This window comes from Paramormyrops kingsleyae, chromosome 1 (genome assembly GCF_048594095.1).
Source record: "Paramormyrops kingsleyae isolate MSU_618 chromosome 1, PKINGS_0.4, whole genome shotgun sequence".
NCBI classification, from domain to species: domain Eukaryota; kingdom Metazoa; phylum Chordata; class Actinopteri; order Osteoglossiformes; family Mormyridae; genus Paramormyrops; species Paramormyrops kingsleyae.
The window spans coordinates 33,532,843-33,552,567 of NC_132797.1; the positions used below are offsets into that span (position 1 = coordinate 33,532,843).

At 47.7% G+C, this 19,725-nt stretch overlaps 2 protein-coding genes across 4 annotated transcripts; both read right to left on the reverse strand.

The window, feature by feature from the left end:
* Positions 1 to 8,342: 8,342 nt before the first annotated feature.
* On the reverse strand, positions 8,343 to 11,619 carry bloc1s5 (biogenesis of lysosomal organelles complex-1, subunit 5, muted). Its single transcript, XM_023806087.2, has 5 exons — positions 11,444 to 11,619; positions 11,269 to 11,351; positions 10,663 to 10,792; positions 9,793 to 9,851; positions 8,343 to 8,626 (listed from the first exon to the last, which is right to left on the reverse strand). Exons 1-5 carry the CDS (start codon positions 11,460 to 11,462, stop codon positions 8,453 to 8,455), a joined length of 465 nt encoding a protein of 154 aa, XP_023661855.1. The 5' UTR covers positions 11,463 to 11,619; the 3' UTR covers positions 8,343 to 8,452.
* Positions 11,620 to 11,942: 323 nt separating this feature from the next.
* Positions 11,943 to 18,582, reverse strand: eef1e1 (eukaryotic translation elongation factor 1 epsilon 1). 3 transcript variants are annotated; one of them, XR_011992341.1, is made up of 5 exons: positions 18,469 to 18,582; positions 17,675 to 17,872; positions 16,404 to 16,499; positions 14,659 to 16,169; positions 11,943 to 14,628 (listed from the first exon to the last, which is right to left on the reverse strand). XR_011992341.1 is itself a non-coding variant. In XM_023805747.2 (4 exons), the coding sequence occupies exons 1-4, from the start codon at positions 18,550 to 18,552 to the stop codon at positions 16,026 to 16,028; spliced, it is 522 nt and encodes a 173-aa protein (XP_023661515.1). In that variant the 5' UTR covers positions 18,553 to 18,582; the 3' UTR covers positions 11,943 to 16,025. The 3 variants fall into 3 exon arrangements, 1 of the variants encoding a protein (XP_023661515.1); XR_011992343.1 differs by having other exon boundaries at positions 11,943 to 13,642; positions 13,773 to 16,169; XM_023805747.2 differs by having other exon boundaries at positions 11,943 to 16,169.
* Positions 18,583 to 19,725: the final 1,143 nt, after the last annotated feature.

Below are 19,725 nucleotides of genomic sequence, written 5' to 3' on the forward strand. Positions count from 1 at the left end.
AGTCGGGCGAGGTATAGTCTGGGTTTAGGGTGTGTTCCGGAGCGTTCTGTGGCATTTCGAGGACAGCCATTAAAATTCCAGCCGTCTCCCCCGGGAGTACGCCTGTTTACGGAGTGGCGGCGTTTCAGACTCTCCTCTCTGAGATGAACGCGGCCCTCACCTTCACCGATCAAACGGGCCTGGTGCTTCACTGCTGCCCGACACGTCTCCAGAAGTTGGGCTTTGTGTCTCGCAGAGGAAAACATCAAGCCCAAAGTGTTTTTCCTGCAGGATTCTCCAGAAAGGGTGATGAAGAGTAATATAGCATTGCTAAGGGAAGTCAGAGATGTGTGATGTCTGATAGTGAATTTCTCTCATTATCCATTGTGCACAATATGAACTTCCTCTAATACAGCACTTTATTACCAACTATATTGCTTCTACATATCAGAACCAAAGTGTAAAAAATGTTGTCGTGAAACAAATTTTACATCTGAAAAATTATTTGTACTTGTGAGCAGTGCTGCTTGAAAAATACACTTAATATAGTGAGTTCTTCAAGATGGACAGATTGTGAGCTGGGGAGCTGGTGATGTGTTAAACCTGCGGTGTCACACAGGCCCGATTTTTTAGGAGGTCAATCTCAGAGCTAAAATGTGACAGCTGGGTAAATTTTCAGGCCTTATGTGAGGTATATTTGTTTTGTCAAAGTGCCAGTGATGAAATTGGAATAGCAGGCTGTCCTGCTCTGGCTCTGGGTCGTCTGCCCTGATTCCGCTTGCTGAGCACCATGGGAAATCCTGACGGCCCAATCACAGGCAGCCAGACTGGATCCAAAGCCTCACAGACAGAGAGCAGAGGTTTATGAAAACGTTACATTTTCCAAAAATACAACTACACAGCTGTGAGTTTTGAGTCTAAATGCAGATGTTTCACTTTTGGGTTGCAGTCTACTGTACATTTTTTGAGTGTTTCACTTTCTAATGGGATGAAGAAGAAATAGTATGAAATTTCACATATGGTGGACAGGAAGCCACTGTTAATGGTACAAGTTGCAAAAATGTCTTTTCTATTTCAGAGTTCTTAGGTTTAAATTTTTATGCATTTGAAAATCAGAGAAGGTAAATAGTAACTTTTATAGCAGGGGAATATGCGTTCTTTACGTGACAGTAGAGCAGTCAACCCCAGACAGTATGAACGTCATAAAGACTGAATCCGAGGCCATCAATCGCAGGGTGCAGATGTCGTTTACAGTCTCCTGCATGGAACGGCCATGGGAAAGGCCGCCCACGTGGGTCTCTCAGTATGGAAGATATCGAAAGCAGCGTTTCATCTGGAATGGGCATCGAACTTGGAGCACGTTGCCATGGTCACCTCTGTTGTGTGGTACTGTTCTTGCCATTCTGGTGCGAACCTCAAATCCTCCCTGACCTGGCTATCCTCACATTTTCCTTATCAGGACTCCCCAGCATTATGGGGACCTGCGTATGTGCGGAGCGTGTGGTAGGTGTCCTCGGCTGACACCGGGGGGAGTCGCGCTGCTGTATCTCCAGACCAGTTTTTACAGCGAAGCTCTCTGACTCTTTAACGACTGGGCTGTGCTGCAGAATCGCTTGCTGAGCCTCTGAGCTTCCTGGGCGGCGTTCAGCCCCCGCCAAGGCTGACGGACAGATGCACCAGGCTGACCTCACGCCTCCGCAGCCTCCCAGAATGGGCCGGAAGGTGGCTGGCCAGAAGGAGCGGGCTTTTAGGGCTGTGGCGACAAGCGGCATCATCAAGGTCCCGGCAAAAATCAGCCTCTGTGATGAAGCAGGTGGCCCTGGTCAGTAGTAACTTTCCGGAAGGTACAGTTGTTTTTTTAAAAAATAGCATTAAACTGTTAAAAAAATTAACAAAGTGCTAATATTTAAAAATAGCTTTTATTTCTATATTTCAAATGTAGTGGAAACATTACACATTCAATTCCAAATAAAAGCATTAAGAAATTTTACAAGAAGCAAAAAAAAGGAATATTAATCTAGTCAAAAACAGAGCAGCGTCGATATTTTTCTCTTCAAACTCAAACACTTATAAGATAAAGAAATTTTTCAAGATTTAACTTCACTTTAAATTACTGAACTAATATTTAGTTGCATAACTATTGTTCTGCTGCACATCTGCGTTGCACCAAGTCGCCCAACTTCTGGCACCTATAAGCAGGCATTTCAGCCCAGGATGAACAAACTACATCCCACAGTTTCTGTGAATTTTTGGGTTTTGCTTCAGAAACTGCATTTTTCAAGTCACCCCACCAGTTTTCAATGGAGTATGAGGTCAGGCCACTCCATTACCTTTTTATCTGGAAGCAAGACGTTGCTCTCTTTCTGGTGTGTTTGGGGTCGTTGTCTTGTTGAAATACCCATTTCAGGGGCATGTCCTCTTTGGCATACAGCAACATAATCTCTTCAAGTATTTTTATGTATTGAAAAGTGATCCATGATCCCTGGTATACGATGAATAGGTCCAACACCGTATGAAATGCATCCCCATACCATGCTTCACTGTCTTCACAGTGTACTGCGCCCGTGAATTCAGTGCCCAGGGATCGTCTGACATATTGTCGATGACCACTACACCCGAAAAAAACTATTTTACTCTCATCAGTCCACAGAACTACAAATGAACGGCCGGGAAAATGTGAGGTGCAGAGGGGGAGGGGAGCTGGGCCACTCCCTCCGGAAACCACCAGAGCGGCGCTGTGTGCTGCTGTGGGCAGTATGAGGCCTTGAAGGTTTCAGGAGAACGAGCAAAGTTCTCTTCAAATGAGGTGTTTCTTGGCAAATTTTAACCAATTCTGCAAGTACCATTTTTTTCGACAGTGGTGCTTTCCGGGGTCTTCTTGCTGATAGATTAGCTTCGATCAAACATCTTCTGACCAGTACTTACAGGTGATTTTAGATCATCTTTGATCTTACTGACGATTGGCTGAATCCTTGCCATTCTGACTATTCTTTGATCTGTATTAGCAGTAGTTGCTCGTTTTCTTTGCGTGTTTCAGGTTTTTTTGTTGCCATTTTAAAGCATTTGAGGTAAATTTATCTGAGCATCCTATAATTTACTGCACTTCTTTATATGTTTTCCTCTCTCCAATCAACTTTTAAATCAAATTACGTTGTTCCTCCGAACAACGACCCATTTTACTTAGCTATATAGGAAATATATTTTATAACAATGTGTGAAACATTTGCCTCCCTTCTTCCTTAATATGGACAGTAATGGACAACTGATTTTTCACAGAATTAATTAATTCTCTAATTAAACCCCACACTACTATTGTTTTGAACATACCCCTTTCAATGGACGAGTCAATTACTCGAACAAGCAGTGTGTGTGTCATGACAGTTGGCTCTGTTGTTTTTCTATTACACTACTACATCTACAAGTCAATTATTTGCCATGCAGAAATATCATCACTACTAATAACAGTGATTCATCAGGTTACTGAGGTTGTACTGCTATTTTTTTGTACACAACTGTAGTTAGCTGCTCTCTACTGCAGTTCCCAGGCAAAGAGACCCAGAGCTTGGTCCCTGTCCAAGATGGAATATTCCGGTCCTCATGTTTACCTGCAACCTGATGAAAGGCATTCACTGGACGCTCAGCCTAGCCACACTTATACCAAATTGATTTCTCGACAGCATGTATGTTTGTAATGTGCCATTGGCCTCAGTTGTACGTCTCTTCGAGCTAAAATGTCTGATAAATAGAATAAATGTAAATGCAAATGAAGGGGCGGGAAAACGTGGGGTGCAGAGGGGGAGGGGAGTTGGGCCACTCCCTCTGGAAACCACCAGAGCGGCGCTGTGCAACTGCCTAAGTATGAGGGCCTGAAGGTTTCAGGAGCGTAAGCAAAGGTCCAAGTAAAGGTGTTAAAAATGCAGAGCGAGGTTCCAGCAGGAGCGGGAGACAGACAAACCGGTGCCCCACGGGCCGCTGTGGAACACTAGCTACCCAGAAGACTATTAATTGTTTATACACATTGCGACATACTTCAGCGAAGCCACATGACGTCAGTGTTTGTTTTTATTTTCCTTTCAAGATGAAAATGCAGATGCTGTCACATACTCTTTATGGAAAAAGAGGGTGCAGCCGGGTTGAAGTCAGAGGTGGCTGGGTCTCCAAACAGATGTTTACTGTTTTTCTAGAGATGATTTGTTCTCCTGTCAATACTGATCCTCATCCAAGCAAAACTGAATGCCCTGTGCTGGCCTAGGACTGCGAGCAGCAGGTGTGTGCGGGGAAGCGCTGGCTTGCCACGGGCCTCGGGCCGGCCAATACCACACCGCGCCCCCGGGTCCCCCACAGAAGCCATTAAGCGGGCTGGCTTGTGGAATAATGTGTTTGGTTTGGCCGGGGCCTCCAGCAGGTGCTCTGGGGCCCGATTCGGGCTGCCGCTGGCTGCTGCTTTTTGATCCCCGGCCATGACTGCTTTACGATTCAGCAGTGGTAACCCTCCGCGGGCTGCGAGTGGACCCCGCTGTCCTGCCGCTGTCCGGCCAGACCCAGTAAGAGTACGGCCTTTAGCGTGACGCAGCTGAGCTAACGTGTTAGCATAGCATCCGGGCTGGGGGATGGCTGCCTGGCCTGAGACCAAAAGATTTCAAGCTCGAGGACGACTCTGCTGCTGTGTCATTAAGGAGGAAAGAGTGAATGTGCACAGCGTGTGTGAATATGCAGCCGTGTAACAGGACTGTGTAAGCTGTCAAGGATAACAGGAAGTGGAATAGCGGCTCATTGTGGTGGAGAATATTGTATCACACTTTGTTCTACTTTACTATTGTCCCGCGAAGCCTCCCGTAAAGCATTTCTGAATAAAATCTGAATAAAATGCTGAAATAGAAGGAAGTAAAACAGCGATTGTCTGAAGCCTCGGCTGCAATCAGGCGTGAGCAGCAGATGCAGAGAGAGAAGCAGAAGCATTACATCAGGGCAAGAGCAGCTGATGGTGAAGTAGTAACAGCGGCCCGCATATGGAGGCAGCACATGCTACGGGGGCAGGTAGGATGTGACTAACTGATGCCTGTCTGTCTGAGGGAAAGAATCCCGAATATCCCCGTAGGCAGGCGGAGTAATAAATGTCAATTTCTGCTAAAAAAAAAAAAAAAAAAAAAAGATTTACTGGCATATTCTAAAACAGCACCTGGAGAATAATCTGTGATCAAGATTTAGCTTCTTCAACAGGGGTGAGACTGAGAGATTTGCTCATCAAATTGGTGATAAAGTGAATCAGAGCAGATGGACGGCCATAAAAAGGAGAACAGGTTGTTGCTGAGATCTGGAAGATGTCAGCAATAACAGGCAGGAAAGCGATGCAGGGACCGAGGGGGGGGGGGGGGGGGGGAGGGGGGGCGGCAAGTGCACCTGAACCGGCGATGCGGAAAAACATTTTTTTTTGTTGATTTTTGAGAAACTGAGAAGGTGCAGCAAGGTTCCTGGTGGAATGGGATTGAGAAAAAAGGGCCCTTTCATAATCTTTACCTGTCAGTGGTGAAAACCCTCCCTGTGAGCTGCTCTCAAAGATGCTGCACAGTGAATCTGATGGTTCCTGAGAGCTGTCAGACATCCACAGAGCTAGAACTGAGTAGGGCCTCTGAACACCAGCATTACGGGCAGCAGCCAGCAGCTCCACACTGCACTGGGCTAAGCTGGTTTTCTCTAGAAACTAACATTCTTCCAGAGTCTTCAAATTATTCTGCACAATTAATTGTAGTACAACCAGAATGAGCACTAAGATTCAGAGAAACAGATCTATGATCTGACAAATTCGGGTGTCAAGTTGAGGGATAGGTGTGTCTGAAGATCAGAGGTTCCACATCACCATTTCCATATAATAGCAGGAGGTCGACACACCCGAGAGGGAGGACATTCATCATGGGAAGGGGCTGGAACAGTAACTGCATGATGTCTATGGCGAAACTCACCTGTTACTCTCAGGACGAGGCCTTCAAAGTCAGGAAGTGGCCAGACCGACTTGTAAACATACTCGGTAGTGTACAGCAAATGGCCAGCAGGATCCAATTTATAAACCATCACAGAGGACAGTTAATGGTTAACAAAAGGCTAAAAAAAGTCATTGTAAACGCTGAGAGAAACAGACAGAGGCACTATGGGATGGGGTAGCTGAGAGGGTCTGCTGCAAACGGATGGGAATGTACACAGTGCCCCCAGAGGCGGGCAAAGGGCATGACCTCCCTCTCGGGTGTGCCGACCTGCTGCTATTATATGGAAACGGTGATGTGGAACTTCCTGGATATACCGGGCACTGTCCTGTAAAACCTGATCCTTTTATTGTTCTGTGGAACTGCACAGGAAGAGCATTAGGCCTGACCTGAACACGTAGTGAGCTGAGCACACGGGAGAGGTGAATGCAAGGCGGGCCGAGCCGTTAGTAGGGAGACAGAGCCATGCTGGAGCGGCACGAAGAGCACAGCCACCGACTGGGGCTATTACCACGAAATACTGCAATAACTGAAAAAAATAGAAAAAAGAAATAGAGTAATAAAAATAAATAACGAATACACGGTGTATCATAAATGAGAAAATAAGCAGGGGCTTTGGGGTTTACTAGGACCACCGAGAGGAACTCGGCACAGATGCTCTGGGTAATAAGCAAGATTAAGCGTGAGCGGGAACGCAGGTAAAGTGTGGTCTGCACAAAACGGCGGCTGTTATTTCACTCACAGAAGAGCGAAGGCAGATGAGTCACCATCCACACTGCGTCCTCCTAGCTCTCCGTGCAGACTCACTTCCTTACATCAGTACGCCAGCACAGAGTCATAAATAACATGGGAGCTCCTTGATGCTTTTTCCACAATTTAAACCAAAGGGTTTGTTTAAATCTCAACTCCTGCTGCAGCAGCATAACCCTGACGGTTGGAGCCTCATCCAGTCCATGGAGGGGCAGTCTGCCGGCTTTGTGCTTTACCAAGTCGTCCAGGGTGTGAGACTAAGTAGAGGTTTGTTAGCATCACAGAGAGTGTGCCCCCTTCAGGTTGGTGTGTGAAGCACCATTGAGATTGGCTCCTCATTCAGCAAAGGTAGCATCTTTCACTACTACGTTTACCCGAATGTTGACTGTGATGAACGGCCAGGAGATTGACCAGCGCGCAGAGTGTGGGGAAGGCCTGAAATCACCGACCGGCACCGTAAGGTCTGTTTGTGGATGGATGGACACCAGACTTAAGATGGTGTTTATAACGGGACCCATATGAGACGCCTGGGTTCTTTGAACGGTGGAAACAATAACAGGATCTGGAGGAAAACACCTGAAGCTCACAGCGCCCTCTGCTGCCACATAGCTGTTCCGTGTGCAGTGGCTCTGGTCCCACACATACATGTGCGTGTGTTTTACTAAGTGACAGCACGGACAGCCCTGAGGCTGCGATATAAACATGACGCCCTTAACACCACACAAAGGTGCCCCTTCTTTGAGAAACCCAGCGCACATCCTGTATGGAAAAGGTCAAAGCCGCACAAGTGTCCAAAGAGCCTCATGAATAGTCAATGTATGGAATTGTCTGTTTGACCTTTGAGGCTCCTGCTGGTTTCTTTTTTTGGGTTCACAGACTAAACAGGAAAAAATAAGCGCCATGACTCGCTCACAACCAGTCTGAAGGTGTGAGAGGCCGCTAGGCGGGGCCATTTCCGTGCCGTCACCTGCGACCGGGCGCTGGCGACGCCCTGCGGCCCACGAGCTCTGCCGAAAGCTTTCCGTGACCCGGCTGGTGGCCCGGTGGACCTCACAGACAGGAGGGAGCCGGGGCAGCCTGCCAGCTGAGGGATCAGGCACTGAGCAGCATTCAACTGTCAAGGACACTCACAAGGTCCTTCGGAAGCCACGCGAGGGCAGGGGAGCAGGATGTGGCAGCACTGAGTCACACGGTGCTAGAGCTGCACGCTCTTTCCTACAGGCTGTGTTCACTGGCCTGCCTGCTGCACACTGGGCCAGAAAAAAAAAGTGGAACATGCACTCAGATCAGACCTGCTGCACGGAAGCCAAACTTTATTATGTTTGGTAACAAACAGGGAATGTATGTGACCATCAGAGTGCACAAACAAACACGGTTCAGGGCAAATACATCCCAAGTGGCTTCTAAAATAAGAGTCAGTAACTGGCTGGCTGCCGTGACTGACACCTGGTCTGCAGTCTGGAATGATCTGACCACATGACGTAGGATGATGCTGCTTATCATCAGCAGGATGCAGTGCTGCCAGAAGCTGTAAGACCTCAATTATGCAGAGATCGCAGAGAGGCACCAGACCATCCTGGAATGTCACCCGTGTTCAGGCTCCTCCTCAGGGACGCCTCAGTCCACAGAGACTAATTGCACTGAACACATTAGTCCTTTATTCGCCTGTACATCTTTCTGGGGTCTCAGCCCAAAAAGCTGATTTAAGCTCAGAAAACCCTCCAAACTATCACAAAGATGCTTCTTCAGAGCTGCGCCATCTTGGCCAGCTCCTTCTTCATCTCGCCGTACTGGGCACTGAGGCGGCCCACAGCCTTGGCGTGCTCCTCGTCCACCTGCTCCTTGAGGAGTGTCTGCTCCTTCGTGAACCCCTCCCAGTCCTGCCGGTGTCTGTCCATGCACAGCTGCAGCCGAGGGCTCTGGGGCAGACAGAGCATCATGTTACAGGAGAAAGCAGGAGGACACTTGTGCATCTTCTGCGGTCACTCTCCGTGCGTATCACTCGCCACAGTCTACGCCTCCAGCTGATACGAAGTGAGATTCTCTGCGGACTGAAAGTCGACATCACAGCAGGTGGATCAAGATTTTCATATCCACACAGGATTCTAGACAGTTTATTAGTTCTGCATAATATCTGCACAGGTCGTGCAGGTGAAACAAACACTCAGACCTCATCAATCAGGGACACTGATAACCCAACGATTCATATTTTCTGTCCCTGGAGAAGAAATGCTTCCTGTTACCTGAAGAACAGGAGTAAAACTTTGCAGCTAATCAAAAAGAAAACACATGATAGGATGATCTGTGATGGACTTGCTGACCTAAAGACACGGGCAGCGAGATCATAAACAGGCGAGAGTGGAACAGACTGTTCCGGTTTCCAGTCCCAAAAAGAACGCTCCCCAGTTGCTTTGTAGGCAAGCACATAGATGATGGATGGTCTGTCAGTCTAAATGAATCAGTCTGACAGGAGTCTAAGCGCAGCTTCTTTCAGAACTGCTGCATGCACACAGCAAACAGGCTGGGATGCAGTTTGAAAGAAGTTCATTTTAAATGCGATCTTGAAAACAGCCATCCCACCACTAACTGGTACCTTGAATGGGGAAAGCCTCTCTGGGGTGAAACGCTCGTCTCAAAAGCCGTGTTTGTTTTGCTCCTGTTCCCCCTCTTCTCACCTCAGAAATGTGAAGCGCTCACTTTTCAGAAAGGTACCGTGACATTTCAGCATTCCACACCACTGTCAGCCCTGACCCTCGCAAATAACTGCCTTCACCACAGTAAATCTCACCCCTCTCTGCAATTTGGGATGAAGTGGCAATTCAGCTTTCTGGGGACACACTCGTGAGATATGGGGGGCCCCCGTGCGTGAGAATGACACTACGGGGCTGACCTAGTTATAAACATACCAAAGACCCCAAAACACAGACTGGCACCAGATGTCACTGCCTGCCCATAAACATCTACCTCCCTGTTAATTCGGAGAGAAGCCAAACAATAAAGCCGAATATTATGGTATGTAGCATGGTATCTAGCAGTAGTGCTTGAAACACACAGAGATTCCCACACATGAGCTCAGAGTGCTCACCTCTTGGGCCTCTAGCTCCCTCTGCTGGACTCTTTGTGCCAAGTGATTCGCCATTTCCACTTGAGAAGAACAAGCACATCACCACAGGAATTAATGATGACAAGATTACAAAGCTGTCTAATTCATACAGTACTGCACAGTATTGTGCAAATGTCTTAGGCAGTCAAAAGAAATATTTAAAACTATCTGTGTAGTACATGCACATTTACTCAAAACAAAACACACAATATTATATTGTGCAATATTGTAATATGCAAATTAAGAGTAACAATAAAAACTAATGTTCCCCCAAAAGTTACTGATATCTTGTTGGGCGGCTAGATGAACACCACTTCAGTTCCCAAACCCCCCCTCAGGGGCACCTCAGCCATTCCATGTATTTATTAAATTTCACCACCAGGTCACTTAATTGACTAACCTAATTAGTTTTAAAAAGTCAATGAGACATTGATTGGTACGAGGTGTGAGAGTTGTTGAGTAAAAATTTACATGGGTGTATGGATGGCTGCTGCAGATACTGTGGTGATTTTAGCAGAGGTTTTGAAATGGCTAAGCTAACACACTCTGACAGACACAATGGCAGTTTTACACCAACGTGAAGATCATTTAAACATTTTCTTTGGCTGCTGAAGACTTTTGCACAGTAACGTATATTATTCATACAACACAAATTTCAAATCTTTCCTTAGAACAGTTACAGACAAAAGGTAGCTGGTTGATCATCTGAAAAGAAGAAGTTTGGCAAACAGCGTGTGCTACAGAGCACCACACAGGACAGGAAACATCAGTCCTGCACTGGATTTCATTCAGGCTCAGTGCATCTCCTCCAGCATCTCCTGGAGGAGAACAGGGAGGCGGGAGCAGGCTTACAGCGAGTCAGAACATCAGGGAGGTGCAACTGCAGGGCCTCGGAACATTCCGGCATGGTTTGGTCTGTGGCCTCCAGGACCGTCCTACAGAGGTTCTCCAGCAAGCGCCCATCTCTGAAGCCACGCTTCTCCTGGGGCGGTGGGAGTTATATGGTATTAAACTTCACTGGCAGCAGCATCCCCAGTGTTTTACGATGACAAATGTAAATGTGAAAAAGCATCTGCGGGTGGGGGGCAAAACATGAAAGCTGATTATTCATGTAGGAGGTAACAGAGCCAGCTTTTGGATTTTGAGCATCTATTTCTATTTAATCTTTATACTTCTATTTATTCTTCATATTATTATTATTCCAAGATAGAATTAATTTCAATACACTAACCCATGACATGCATCTAAATTAAATTACGTAAGGCCAGTCAGTCCAAACACTGCAGGGACCTGCCGCCCCTTTCTTCCTTTGCAGCTCACAGAGCTCCGTTTGTACGCGCATTTATTGGCTGAGATACGCGATGCTCCGTCCAGGGCAGTTTCTGTTACCACCATGTCTTGCGTCTCCTCTTAGGATACCATCATCCTGATAGCATCACATGTTTGCTGGTTACCAACCTCAAACTCCCTGACAAAGTAGCGTATCTCCCCCTGGATTACAGGCCTGTGGTCTGTCAGCCTGGACTGAATATCCCCGACATCTGAAGGGAAATGCCGAGCGGGGGGGGGGGGCATTAGCATTAGCATCAGCGGTCTCTCCGCTTCTTGCCCAGTGTCTGCACCAAACACTCACCTTTAATTATCCGTTCCATGATGTCAGGAAAGCAGCCTGCTGGTATTATTAACTAGGCCGGATTCTTAAACCAACTCGCAAGTAACCTGCTAGCTACCTAGCTAACTATCCAACTTCCCTCAACCTAAACTTACAATAACACCGCCGTGAAACACACCCCCTTCCGGGTAGGACTGAGGGGCGTGTCGGTGGCGCGAACCACAAACGGGGGAGTTCCAGCAGATGGAATATTAAATTAAGTTTCACACCCCATTACATTATTTGCATAAATACCTTAATAATTAGAAGAATGACTATTTTCCAAAGCTGATATGTCTGGGATGCAAGCTTGCAACAGTCAACAGTCTGTCTCTGTGACTACTATCCTACCCTACCATTTATATCGTATATTAATATTTAAGTCTTATGCTACAGGAAGTTAATAAAAGGTTATTTATTAATAAAAGCTGCTGGCTTTGCATTTCACATGTCGCATAGTAAAAAGAACATTTAATCTGCATATCTGCAAGGTGAATTTTATTTTCACGTTGTGATGTTCTAAGATTGCATATTACAGACAATTACAAAATACATAAATCTCAGAAATGTTCATTCATGGGATTTATAAAATTCATCTTAAAAAGTTAATCTTAATTGACACATTGGAAAGAAATGGGAATGTAAACTTAATTCCAAAAAAAAGTATTTTATGATTTATTCTCGATACCATTGTCAATTAATGCTCTTTCCTAGATTTTGTATATAATTATTATGGTGAAAGGGCCAGGAGGAATAAGCCAGATTTGTGAGGCTCTTTTGTCCTCATGGTCCCAAATGAGCCTTTTTTGCTCTGTCACACGCAGAGACTGGCCTCTCCCTGGATGCCTGAACAGTCACTTGTGGAAACCCGCAGGAGTTTCTCACGTACTCCCCCTTGTGGCCATGAATGTATGGCAAGCGGTTTTAGCTCTAATTAATTTCTGGAGAATATCACTAATTCATTCCTAACTAGTTAGAATTCAAATTCTTGATATCAGAAATTCAATTATAACTAGTTATAATGTGATTTAATTCTGTATTTTGATATCACAATTGCTATATGATATCAGAAACTGGTATTTTAACTAGCAAAAACTGAATTATAACTAGTTACAACTAAATTCCTGTTAAATTCCAGCTCTCATTGAAATGAATGAGAAAAATGTTTTGAAGCTCACTAGCTAATATGAAATTTTTGTTTAAAGTTAAAATTGAATATGTGATATCCTCTAAAAATGAATGAAAGCTAAAGCAACTTGCCATATGACTGATTCCTTGCTCATTTCAGTTGCAGATGAGACCCGATGTGTATCATTGTGTTTGCCTTGTAAGACATCCCATAATTGAACATACCCCCACTGACTGACTTTGAATTACTCATAGCCTCATGCTGTCCACCTGGGGGGTTAATCATGCTGACACCCCACCTTTCTGTGGCATCCCTGCCCCCTGCATGCCGCTACAGCTCCTGTATCCGGCGTAGGGACCCGAGTCCGGCATTGAACCCATGTGTGCAGTTTCCTGGGATAAAAGCCGCCAGTCTTCCTGGCAGCGCAGTGCTGTTCCCTGCTGTGATTAACTTTCGACGCACTGCCATTCATTCCCCGAGGCCCCAGCTGAAGATCATCCCCTGCAATCGTGGCTTCAGCCCAGCCAATTGCTGCCAGTGGGCAGGAATGGCCAGACCTGTTGAGGCAGAGCTTCTACACGCTGTCGCCCGGCAGACTGACATCTGCGATGGCGCAGAAGTGCGGACGGCCCGGGCCAGAGTGACAGGAACGCCGGCAGCAGGACCCCGTGACGGGGGGAGTGGGCTGCCATTTCCAGCACCAGGCAGAGGGGGCCCCGGCCCGGGGCGGTGGTATTTGGAGTGCCGTCTCGTCAGATTAGACGTGGTCTGGCCTCGTTTGAAGCACAACCTGGACAGACGGGCCCCAGCAGGCAGAACGCGCTCAGGCAGATGATGTCAGGAGGACAGAGATGATCCAGCGCAGGACCAAGGAGACAGATGACACCCAGCAGGGAAAGAGGCCAAACGTGTAAGCATGCACGGTGCAGCTGCTCGCCCTGGGGTACCTGCCTCTCTGAAGCCAGGAGCTGTCAAATTAGTTCACGGGACTGGAAAGACTGAGGAGACTTGTGGCGTATAGAAAACCTCTCCATTCTTCTTCACTTCCTGTCCTAAAAAAATAAAGGGAACATTGAGGGATAAGAAACATGCAGAGACGGCCGACCCCCCCTCTGTGTGCAGGACGCAGGACGCATACGTACAGCCAGGGGCAGATTGAGAATCAATGTGAGCGTTAATCACCTGGGACAGGAAGGTGGCTGCTTCCACTGAGCGGCTCAGTCTTTGTTTACATGCCTCGTTTATATATTAATGTGACCTGTGGCCTGTACTACGAAGCAGGGTTACTGGCTTATCCGGGTAACTTGTCGGATTTAAGGTACCACAGCTTAAATGGGCTTCATATTCGTTCACTTACGTTTTGCCCAGACTACCTTAAATCCGACAAGTTACCCCGATTAGCCAGTAACCCCGCTTCGTAGTACAGGCCCCAGGATTCACTCATTTGCTAGAAAAACAAGATAAAAAACAACACATCATCTTACATAATTGATTATGTGTGACATTTAACAACAGCCCTCACTTTAAAAAGATGAACCTACTTTCACTTAGTTAAACAAGAAGAAATTTGAAAGATTTACTTTACCCAGAGGTGGGTCTAAGCCCTATTTGGGGGGGGGGGGGGAGGGTTCATCCCCCATATTTTTTGTCTCAACCCCTATGAAAAATAATGATTCTAAAACCATTTTGCAATTTGTCATTGCATGCATCTTGTACCCCCCGCTTGGCAAAATTTATTATGGGACCAATGGGTGGGCTGAGGCCCCCTAAGTGACTTTACCTGACCAGGATAACTGGGTAGCAGATGGATGGATGTGTACTGAAAATTATATCAGTGTTATATGTAAAAATTAACCAGTCCCTGGTAATTAAGATGCTCATGTCATGACCCAGCCACAATGTTGCCACATGTGAGGACCTGTCCAGTAAGGATCTGCCCAGTGGGGACATGCCCTATCTGGACCTGTCCTGTGAGGACCTGCCCCATGAGGACCTGTCCAGTAAGGATCTGCCCAGTGGGGACGTGCCCTATCTGGACCTGTCCTGTGAGGACCTGCCCCATGAGGACCTGTCCAGTAAGGACCAACCCTGTTAGGATTTGGCCAAACACTGTCTGTAGGTCTGTCTGCAAGGACACATCTGGCTGCCCAAACTGGAGCACTGATGCTGGGGGGGGCTGGACTCACAAGTGGACCGGCAGACCATGGAACACGCTATCAGCAATTTTAAAATGAAATATGGGTGGGGGGTGAACTGGGGGTAAATCAATTTCACAGCACACAAGCTCATAAGCAGATGGTCATGCCTGATCCCTGTACCAGCATCTTCAACATCAGAGCCGCTTACTGCAGACCCCGTCCTCCCACTGAAAACAAGGCATGTGCAAGATGAAACATGCTCTTCCATGTCATTTCCTGTCCATAAACCAGGATATCCTGAAAGTTTAAACATATATAAATAATAGTGTGTGGCATCACTTCTTAGAGTAAATGCAGTGTGTTCAATAAGTCCCCCCCCCCCCAATCTGGAGATGGTTGAGTAGAAGGTGTGGAGCCCACAAGAAGAAAAAGACCACCTGTGCCAGACCAGTACCAGAGTGCCAAGCATGAACATGGTTCCCAGGGATGAGGTGCAAAGACAGCCTGGACAAGGAGAAAGTTTGGGGTGTGATTTTCCTCTGTGTCATAAGGATATGTGTGATATGAGTGTGCCCCCTACAGGACAGGCCGGTTACTGCAGAGCCATTTCCCTTTATTTAGTGCTGCAAACAGTTGGCATTCACACAAGCATTAAAGGAGGGAGGCATATGAAGCACAGAGTAAGAAAAAATGAGGGGTAGAAGATTGCAGATCACAAAGAGCCAGAGACGTGGGGACAGGCTGTAGACACCCATGTGGGGAAAAGCAGCACTGCTTAGTTAGGGGTGGGGGGCACTCACATTCTAACCAAGCCGGTAAAACACCCCCCAGCTTACACACACAGATTGACTTACACTCAATTGAGCTGAAGCCCCTCACCAAAAACTGACAGGAGCACGGGGTAAGATTACAGCGCGTAAACTGGATACGCTGTCAAGGACACGCCTGCGTCCATTAGTGCAGCCTCCCTTAGTGATCTAGCGCCCCCTGTTGGGCACACATAGCCAGCAGCAGGGGAAGAGACAAGCTGCTCTTCATCCTTAATGGCACAGCTGGTCCTGGCCATCTATGGTTTTACATGTGTAAATAATCAAATCACTTACTGTACATCTTACAAAAACAAACACGTCACTGCCCAACGACATCAATACGATTCAGAGTCACATTAAACCCGCCAGGTCTTGGCATCACAATCTGAGGAATGAGATCTTGGCTGGGGATGGTAGGAGAGGCCCGGAACCTCAGGGCTGTCTCTGGGCCAGCTGTGGGTGCTGGCAGGAGGGACCCGGAGCTGTCCTCAGTGCTGCCCGCTGGGGTACAGTCTGTTTCGCAGCACCACCACCAGGGGGAGGTGCTGCCGGATGCCCGGGTAGTGCTGGACGTGGTCGAACCATCGCGAGATGTTCACATAAGTCTCCTTCTCCTGGATTGAGAGCCCAACCTGCGGAAGGATGGACAATCAGTGAGCGGGACCTTGTCATGGGGGGCAGGGGGAAGCAGACTAACTGCAACCGGACGGAATGGCACAGAGAGAAAGCCAGCCTTTCAGGTGGGGGGGGGGGGGTGTCTGTGCTATGACATGTTAGGTAGAATCCGGGACACACTGTGCCCCCGAGAGCAGGCAGATGTCCTGCGTTTTCTCACTCATCCACAGGAGGGCGACGCTGCCACTCACCATGAGATGATGTATCCCATAGTACATGAGCATATCAGCCAGGGTGAAGGCATCTCCAGCCAGGTAGACCTTATCCTCCAAGTGCTGGTTCAGGTCCTGGATAGCAGATAAGACAGAGCATGGTTGGTTAACATGCAGGGGGGCTGGTTAATGGCAGGGAGGCCATACCGTGAAGGCTGAGCTCCTGCTCAATAATTATCTCCATGATATATGAAAAAATCATACGCTGCAGATCAATAAAGAATTTTGACACCGATGGGTCACATGACATTAGTGACATCATAAGAGTCATTTACCAACTTTCCTGATCTGCTTATATCTACTTAAAAATAACAGGGGGTGTTTAATGGTGGGACTGCTGGGGGGTTTGAATCCCACCTCACCTTTGTTATGGGGGGGGGGGGGGGTTCCTCTGGCTGCTCTAGATTCTTATAACAGTCTGAAGACACGCAGCCAGGCTGAAAGGCCCAGAATATATGATTGCAAGCATGCATGTGTCCTCTGAGGGACTGGCATCCCATCCAGAGAGTCCCCAGCCCTGTGCCCTGCAATGGACTGGCATCCCATCCAGAGAGTCCCCAGCCCTGTGCCCTGCAATGGACTGGCATCCCATCCAGAGAGTCCCCAGCCCTGTGCCCTGCAATGGACTGGCATCCCATCCAGAGAGTCCCCAGCCCTGTGCCCTGCAATGGACTGGCATCCCATCCAGGGAGTCCCCAGCCCTGTGCCCTATGATGGACTGGCATCCCATCCAGGGAGTCCCCAGCCCTATGCCCTCTGAGGGACTGGCATCCCATCCAGGGAGTCCCCAGCCCTGTGCCCTCTGAGGGACTGGCATCCCATCCAGAGAGTCCCCTGCCCTGTGCCCTCTGAGGGACTGGCATCCCATCCAGAGAGTCCCCTGCCCTATGATGGACTGGCATCCCATCCAGAGAGTCCCCTGCCCTGTGCCCTCTGATGGACTGGCATCCCATCCAGGGAGTCCCCAGCCCTGTGCCCTCTGAGGGACTGGCATCCCATTCAGTGGGAATAGGTGCTCCCCCAAGAACCCTGCACTGGATAAGCTGCAGGAAGATAAATGGTTGGTTGGCTGGATGGATCAGGTGTGACACATTTAATGCGTGTGTGTGAGCAGAGAATGGGGCATGTGAGCACCAGTGTCCTGGAGGAAAACAGGTGCTTCCTATCCCAGATGTCAACCATGCTGCCTGAATCTCCCAGTTCTCCTCAGGTACACCAGCAGGGGGTGTAGGCAGCGGTGGGCCTCCTACCTTCAGGACACTCCTGACCTCCTCCTTGGGGCAGCCATCCAGTCGGGTGGCCCGGTACTCCAGCCACTGCTGCACCACAGCCCTTTGCTCTGCGCTGACCCCTAGCAGCTCTGGTCGCTGGGCCTCACGCACCAGGTGGGTGGCGATAGTGAGCAGGCCACAGAGAGGTGGGCCACTGTTGCTCTGGAGGACGGGTGTCTGGGGGGAACAGACATCAAGGTTTAATTAGTTGTGAGTAGGGGACAGAGTAGACATCCGGGTTAGTTGGAGGGTAACCATGTCTCACACCACACAGACTATTCTGAAGGGTGATTTCTCTCCATGTGATTGCAGTCTGGGCAGCTTGACAGCCACAATACATATTACTCCACACACATGCACATTATATTTCATCCATTCAGGGAGAGCAGGGCATCCTTCTTTCTGGGCGCTGTGCTCAGGCCCGAGGTAGCAGGCAGGACGGGATCCTGCGGTGAGTAACTACGATGGACCCGCCGGTTAATGATCCCAGCTCATCTAACCGATACAAAACAGTTTGCACAAAAACTACAGTATACGCCTTGTAAGTAAATGGTTACCAGGTAACCCACCGCACTGACAGGGATGCTGAAACGAGCCAATTAAACCCCCGGATTAATACGGACACATCTCGACCGGAAGGGTCCGCCGTCACCCACATGTCTGCGGCACGGTGCCGGCGCATCACTCCGCGGCTCCTGGACGGACCCTATCCCTCGGCAACCACACGCAGGACGCCCAAGTCCCCGGCGCCTTCCAGATAAACCGCTACCTACCTTGCTGCTTCCTTGCGTGCTGTATTTGTTGGGTTTTTTAAAGCCCAACGCCTTCTCCAGCGACGACAACTCCTTCAACGCCATCTTGGATAATGTCACGCCTCCGCGGCACGATTGGACACAACCGACTCCTCCCACGGGCCGTAGGTGGATTTAACCAATCAGACTGCCGATGTCAGAAACGCTGGGATTGCATCAGAAGGGGGCGGGGCTGCACGCTAATGCGTGCTGAAGGGGTAGTTGATATGCTGCGCATATGCCATAGAGCATCTGTTAACCATGTGCAGAGGCGAATGTACTTCCTCGCGTGTGAAACACGGGGGGCAGCACCTGTCTGTTCCTTCTCTGATAGTATGTCTGGTGCCTGTCAGACACCCCCCCATCTCGGATGTCAGAATCAAGGTATAATACTGGCATGCCAATATCTGGATTTAAGATCTGTTCTTATGTAAACAATATAAACACAACTTGCACTGTACATAAAAGACTGTATGTAGGAATATGTAGACAGGAAAGCTGGACTACACATTAATACTACAAATCTACAAACTAATCGATTCATCACAATGTACAGCTTTGTTCTTTAGTTTTCAAATCGTACCACAATATTATTATTATTATTATTATTATTATTATTATTAGTAGTAGTAGTAGTAGTAGTAATAGTGGTGGTAGCAGCAGCAGCAGTAGTAATAGTTTTGACCACAATATTAACCAAAACTAAAGCTCGTGATACGTTTGAGTCTGCAGCCAGCAGGGGGCACTGTGGGTCTTTGAAACTTTCCGTGCTGTTACGGTGAATCCCTTACTTTTCAACAAAGAAAAACTTAAAAAGTTACTCTGAAACAGAGTGAATGACAATGAAAATTAATACAAAATGACCTAATTGGTTTGGTGAACTGCTTAATAAAAATAAATGTTTTTTTAATTATTGTATTTCAAAAATAGCGTTGGTTTGTAACGTATTCACCTACACATGCTACAGGTTATAACCATTATTCTACCAAATACGTTTTTTTTTAGGCGGGGTGCACATAGCAGAAGCTGATCATAAATAAAACAAAACAAAATAAAATAAAATGAAAGAAATAAAGCATTCTCAGAATGGGCCCATATATCTGTGCCAGGATGAATGTAGCAGTTTGATTCAGGTCTGGGAGGACAAATCAAAACTGCTGGCATTCTGGGTGAAGATCTCAGCAAGCCCCCATGTTTACATACTTACATGCCACTGAGTGTGACACAGGGGCAGCATAA

Coding starts and splice junctions, on each gene's coding strand:
- bloc1s5 (XM_023806087.2), bottom strand. Junction 9,852..10,662: donor CCCTGATGTTCTGACTCGCT/GTAAGCCTGCTC, acceptor GTTCTTCTCAAG/TGGAAATGGCGAATCACTTG. Junction 8,627..9,792: donor GGGAGCTAGAGGCCCAAGAG/GTGAGCACTCTG, acceptor TGTCTGCCCCAG/AGCCCTCGGCTGCAGCTGTG.
- eef1e1 (XM_023805747.2), bottom strand. CDS start 18,552: ATGGCGTTGAAGGAGTTGTCGTCGCTGGAGAAGGCGTTGGGCTTTAAA. Junction 17,873..18,468: donor GCACGCAAGGAAGCAGCAAG/GTAGGTAGCGGT, acceptor TGTTCCCCCCAG/ACACCCGTCCTCCAGAGCAA. Junction 16,500..17,674: donor AGGTCAGGAGTGTCCTGAAG/GTAGGAGGCCCA, acceptor TCTGCTATCCAG/GACCTGAACCAGCACTTGGA.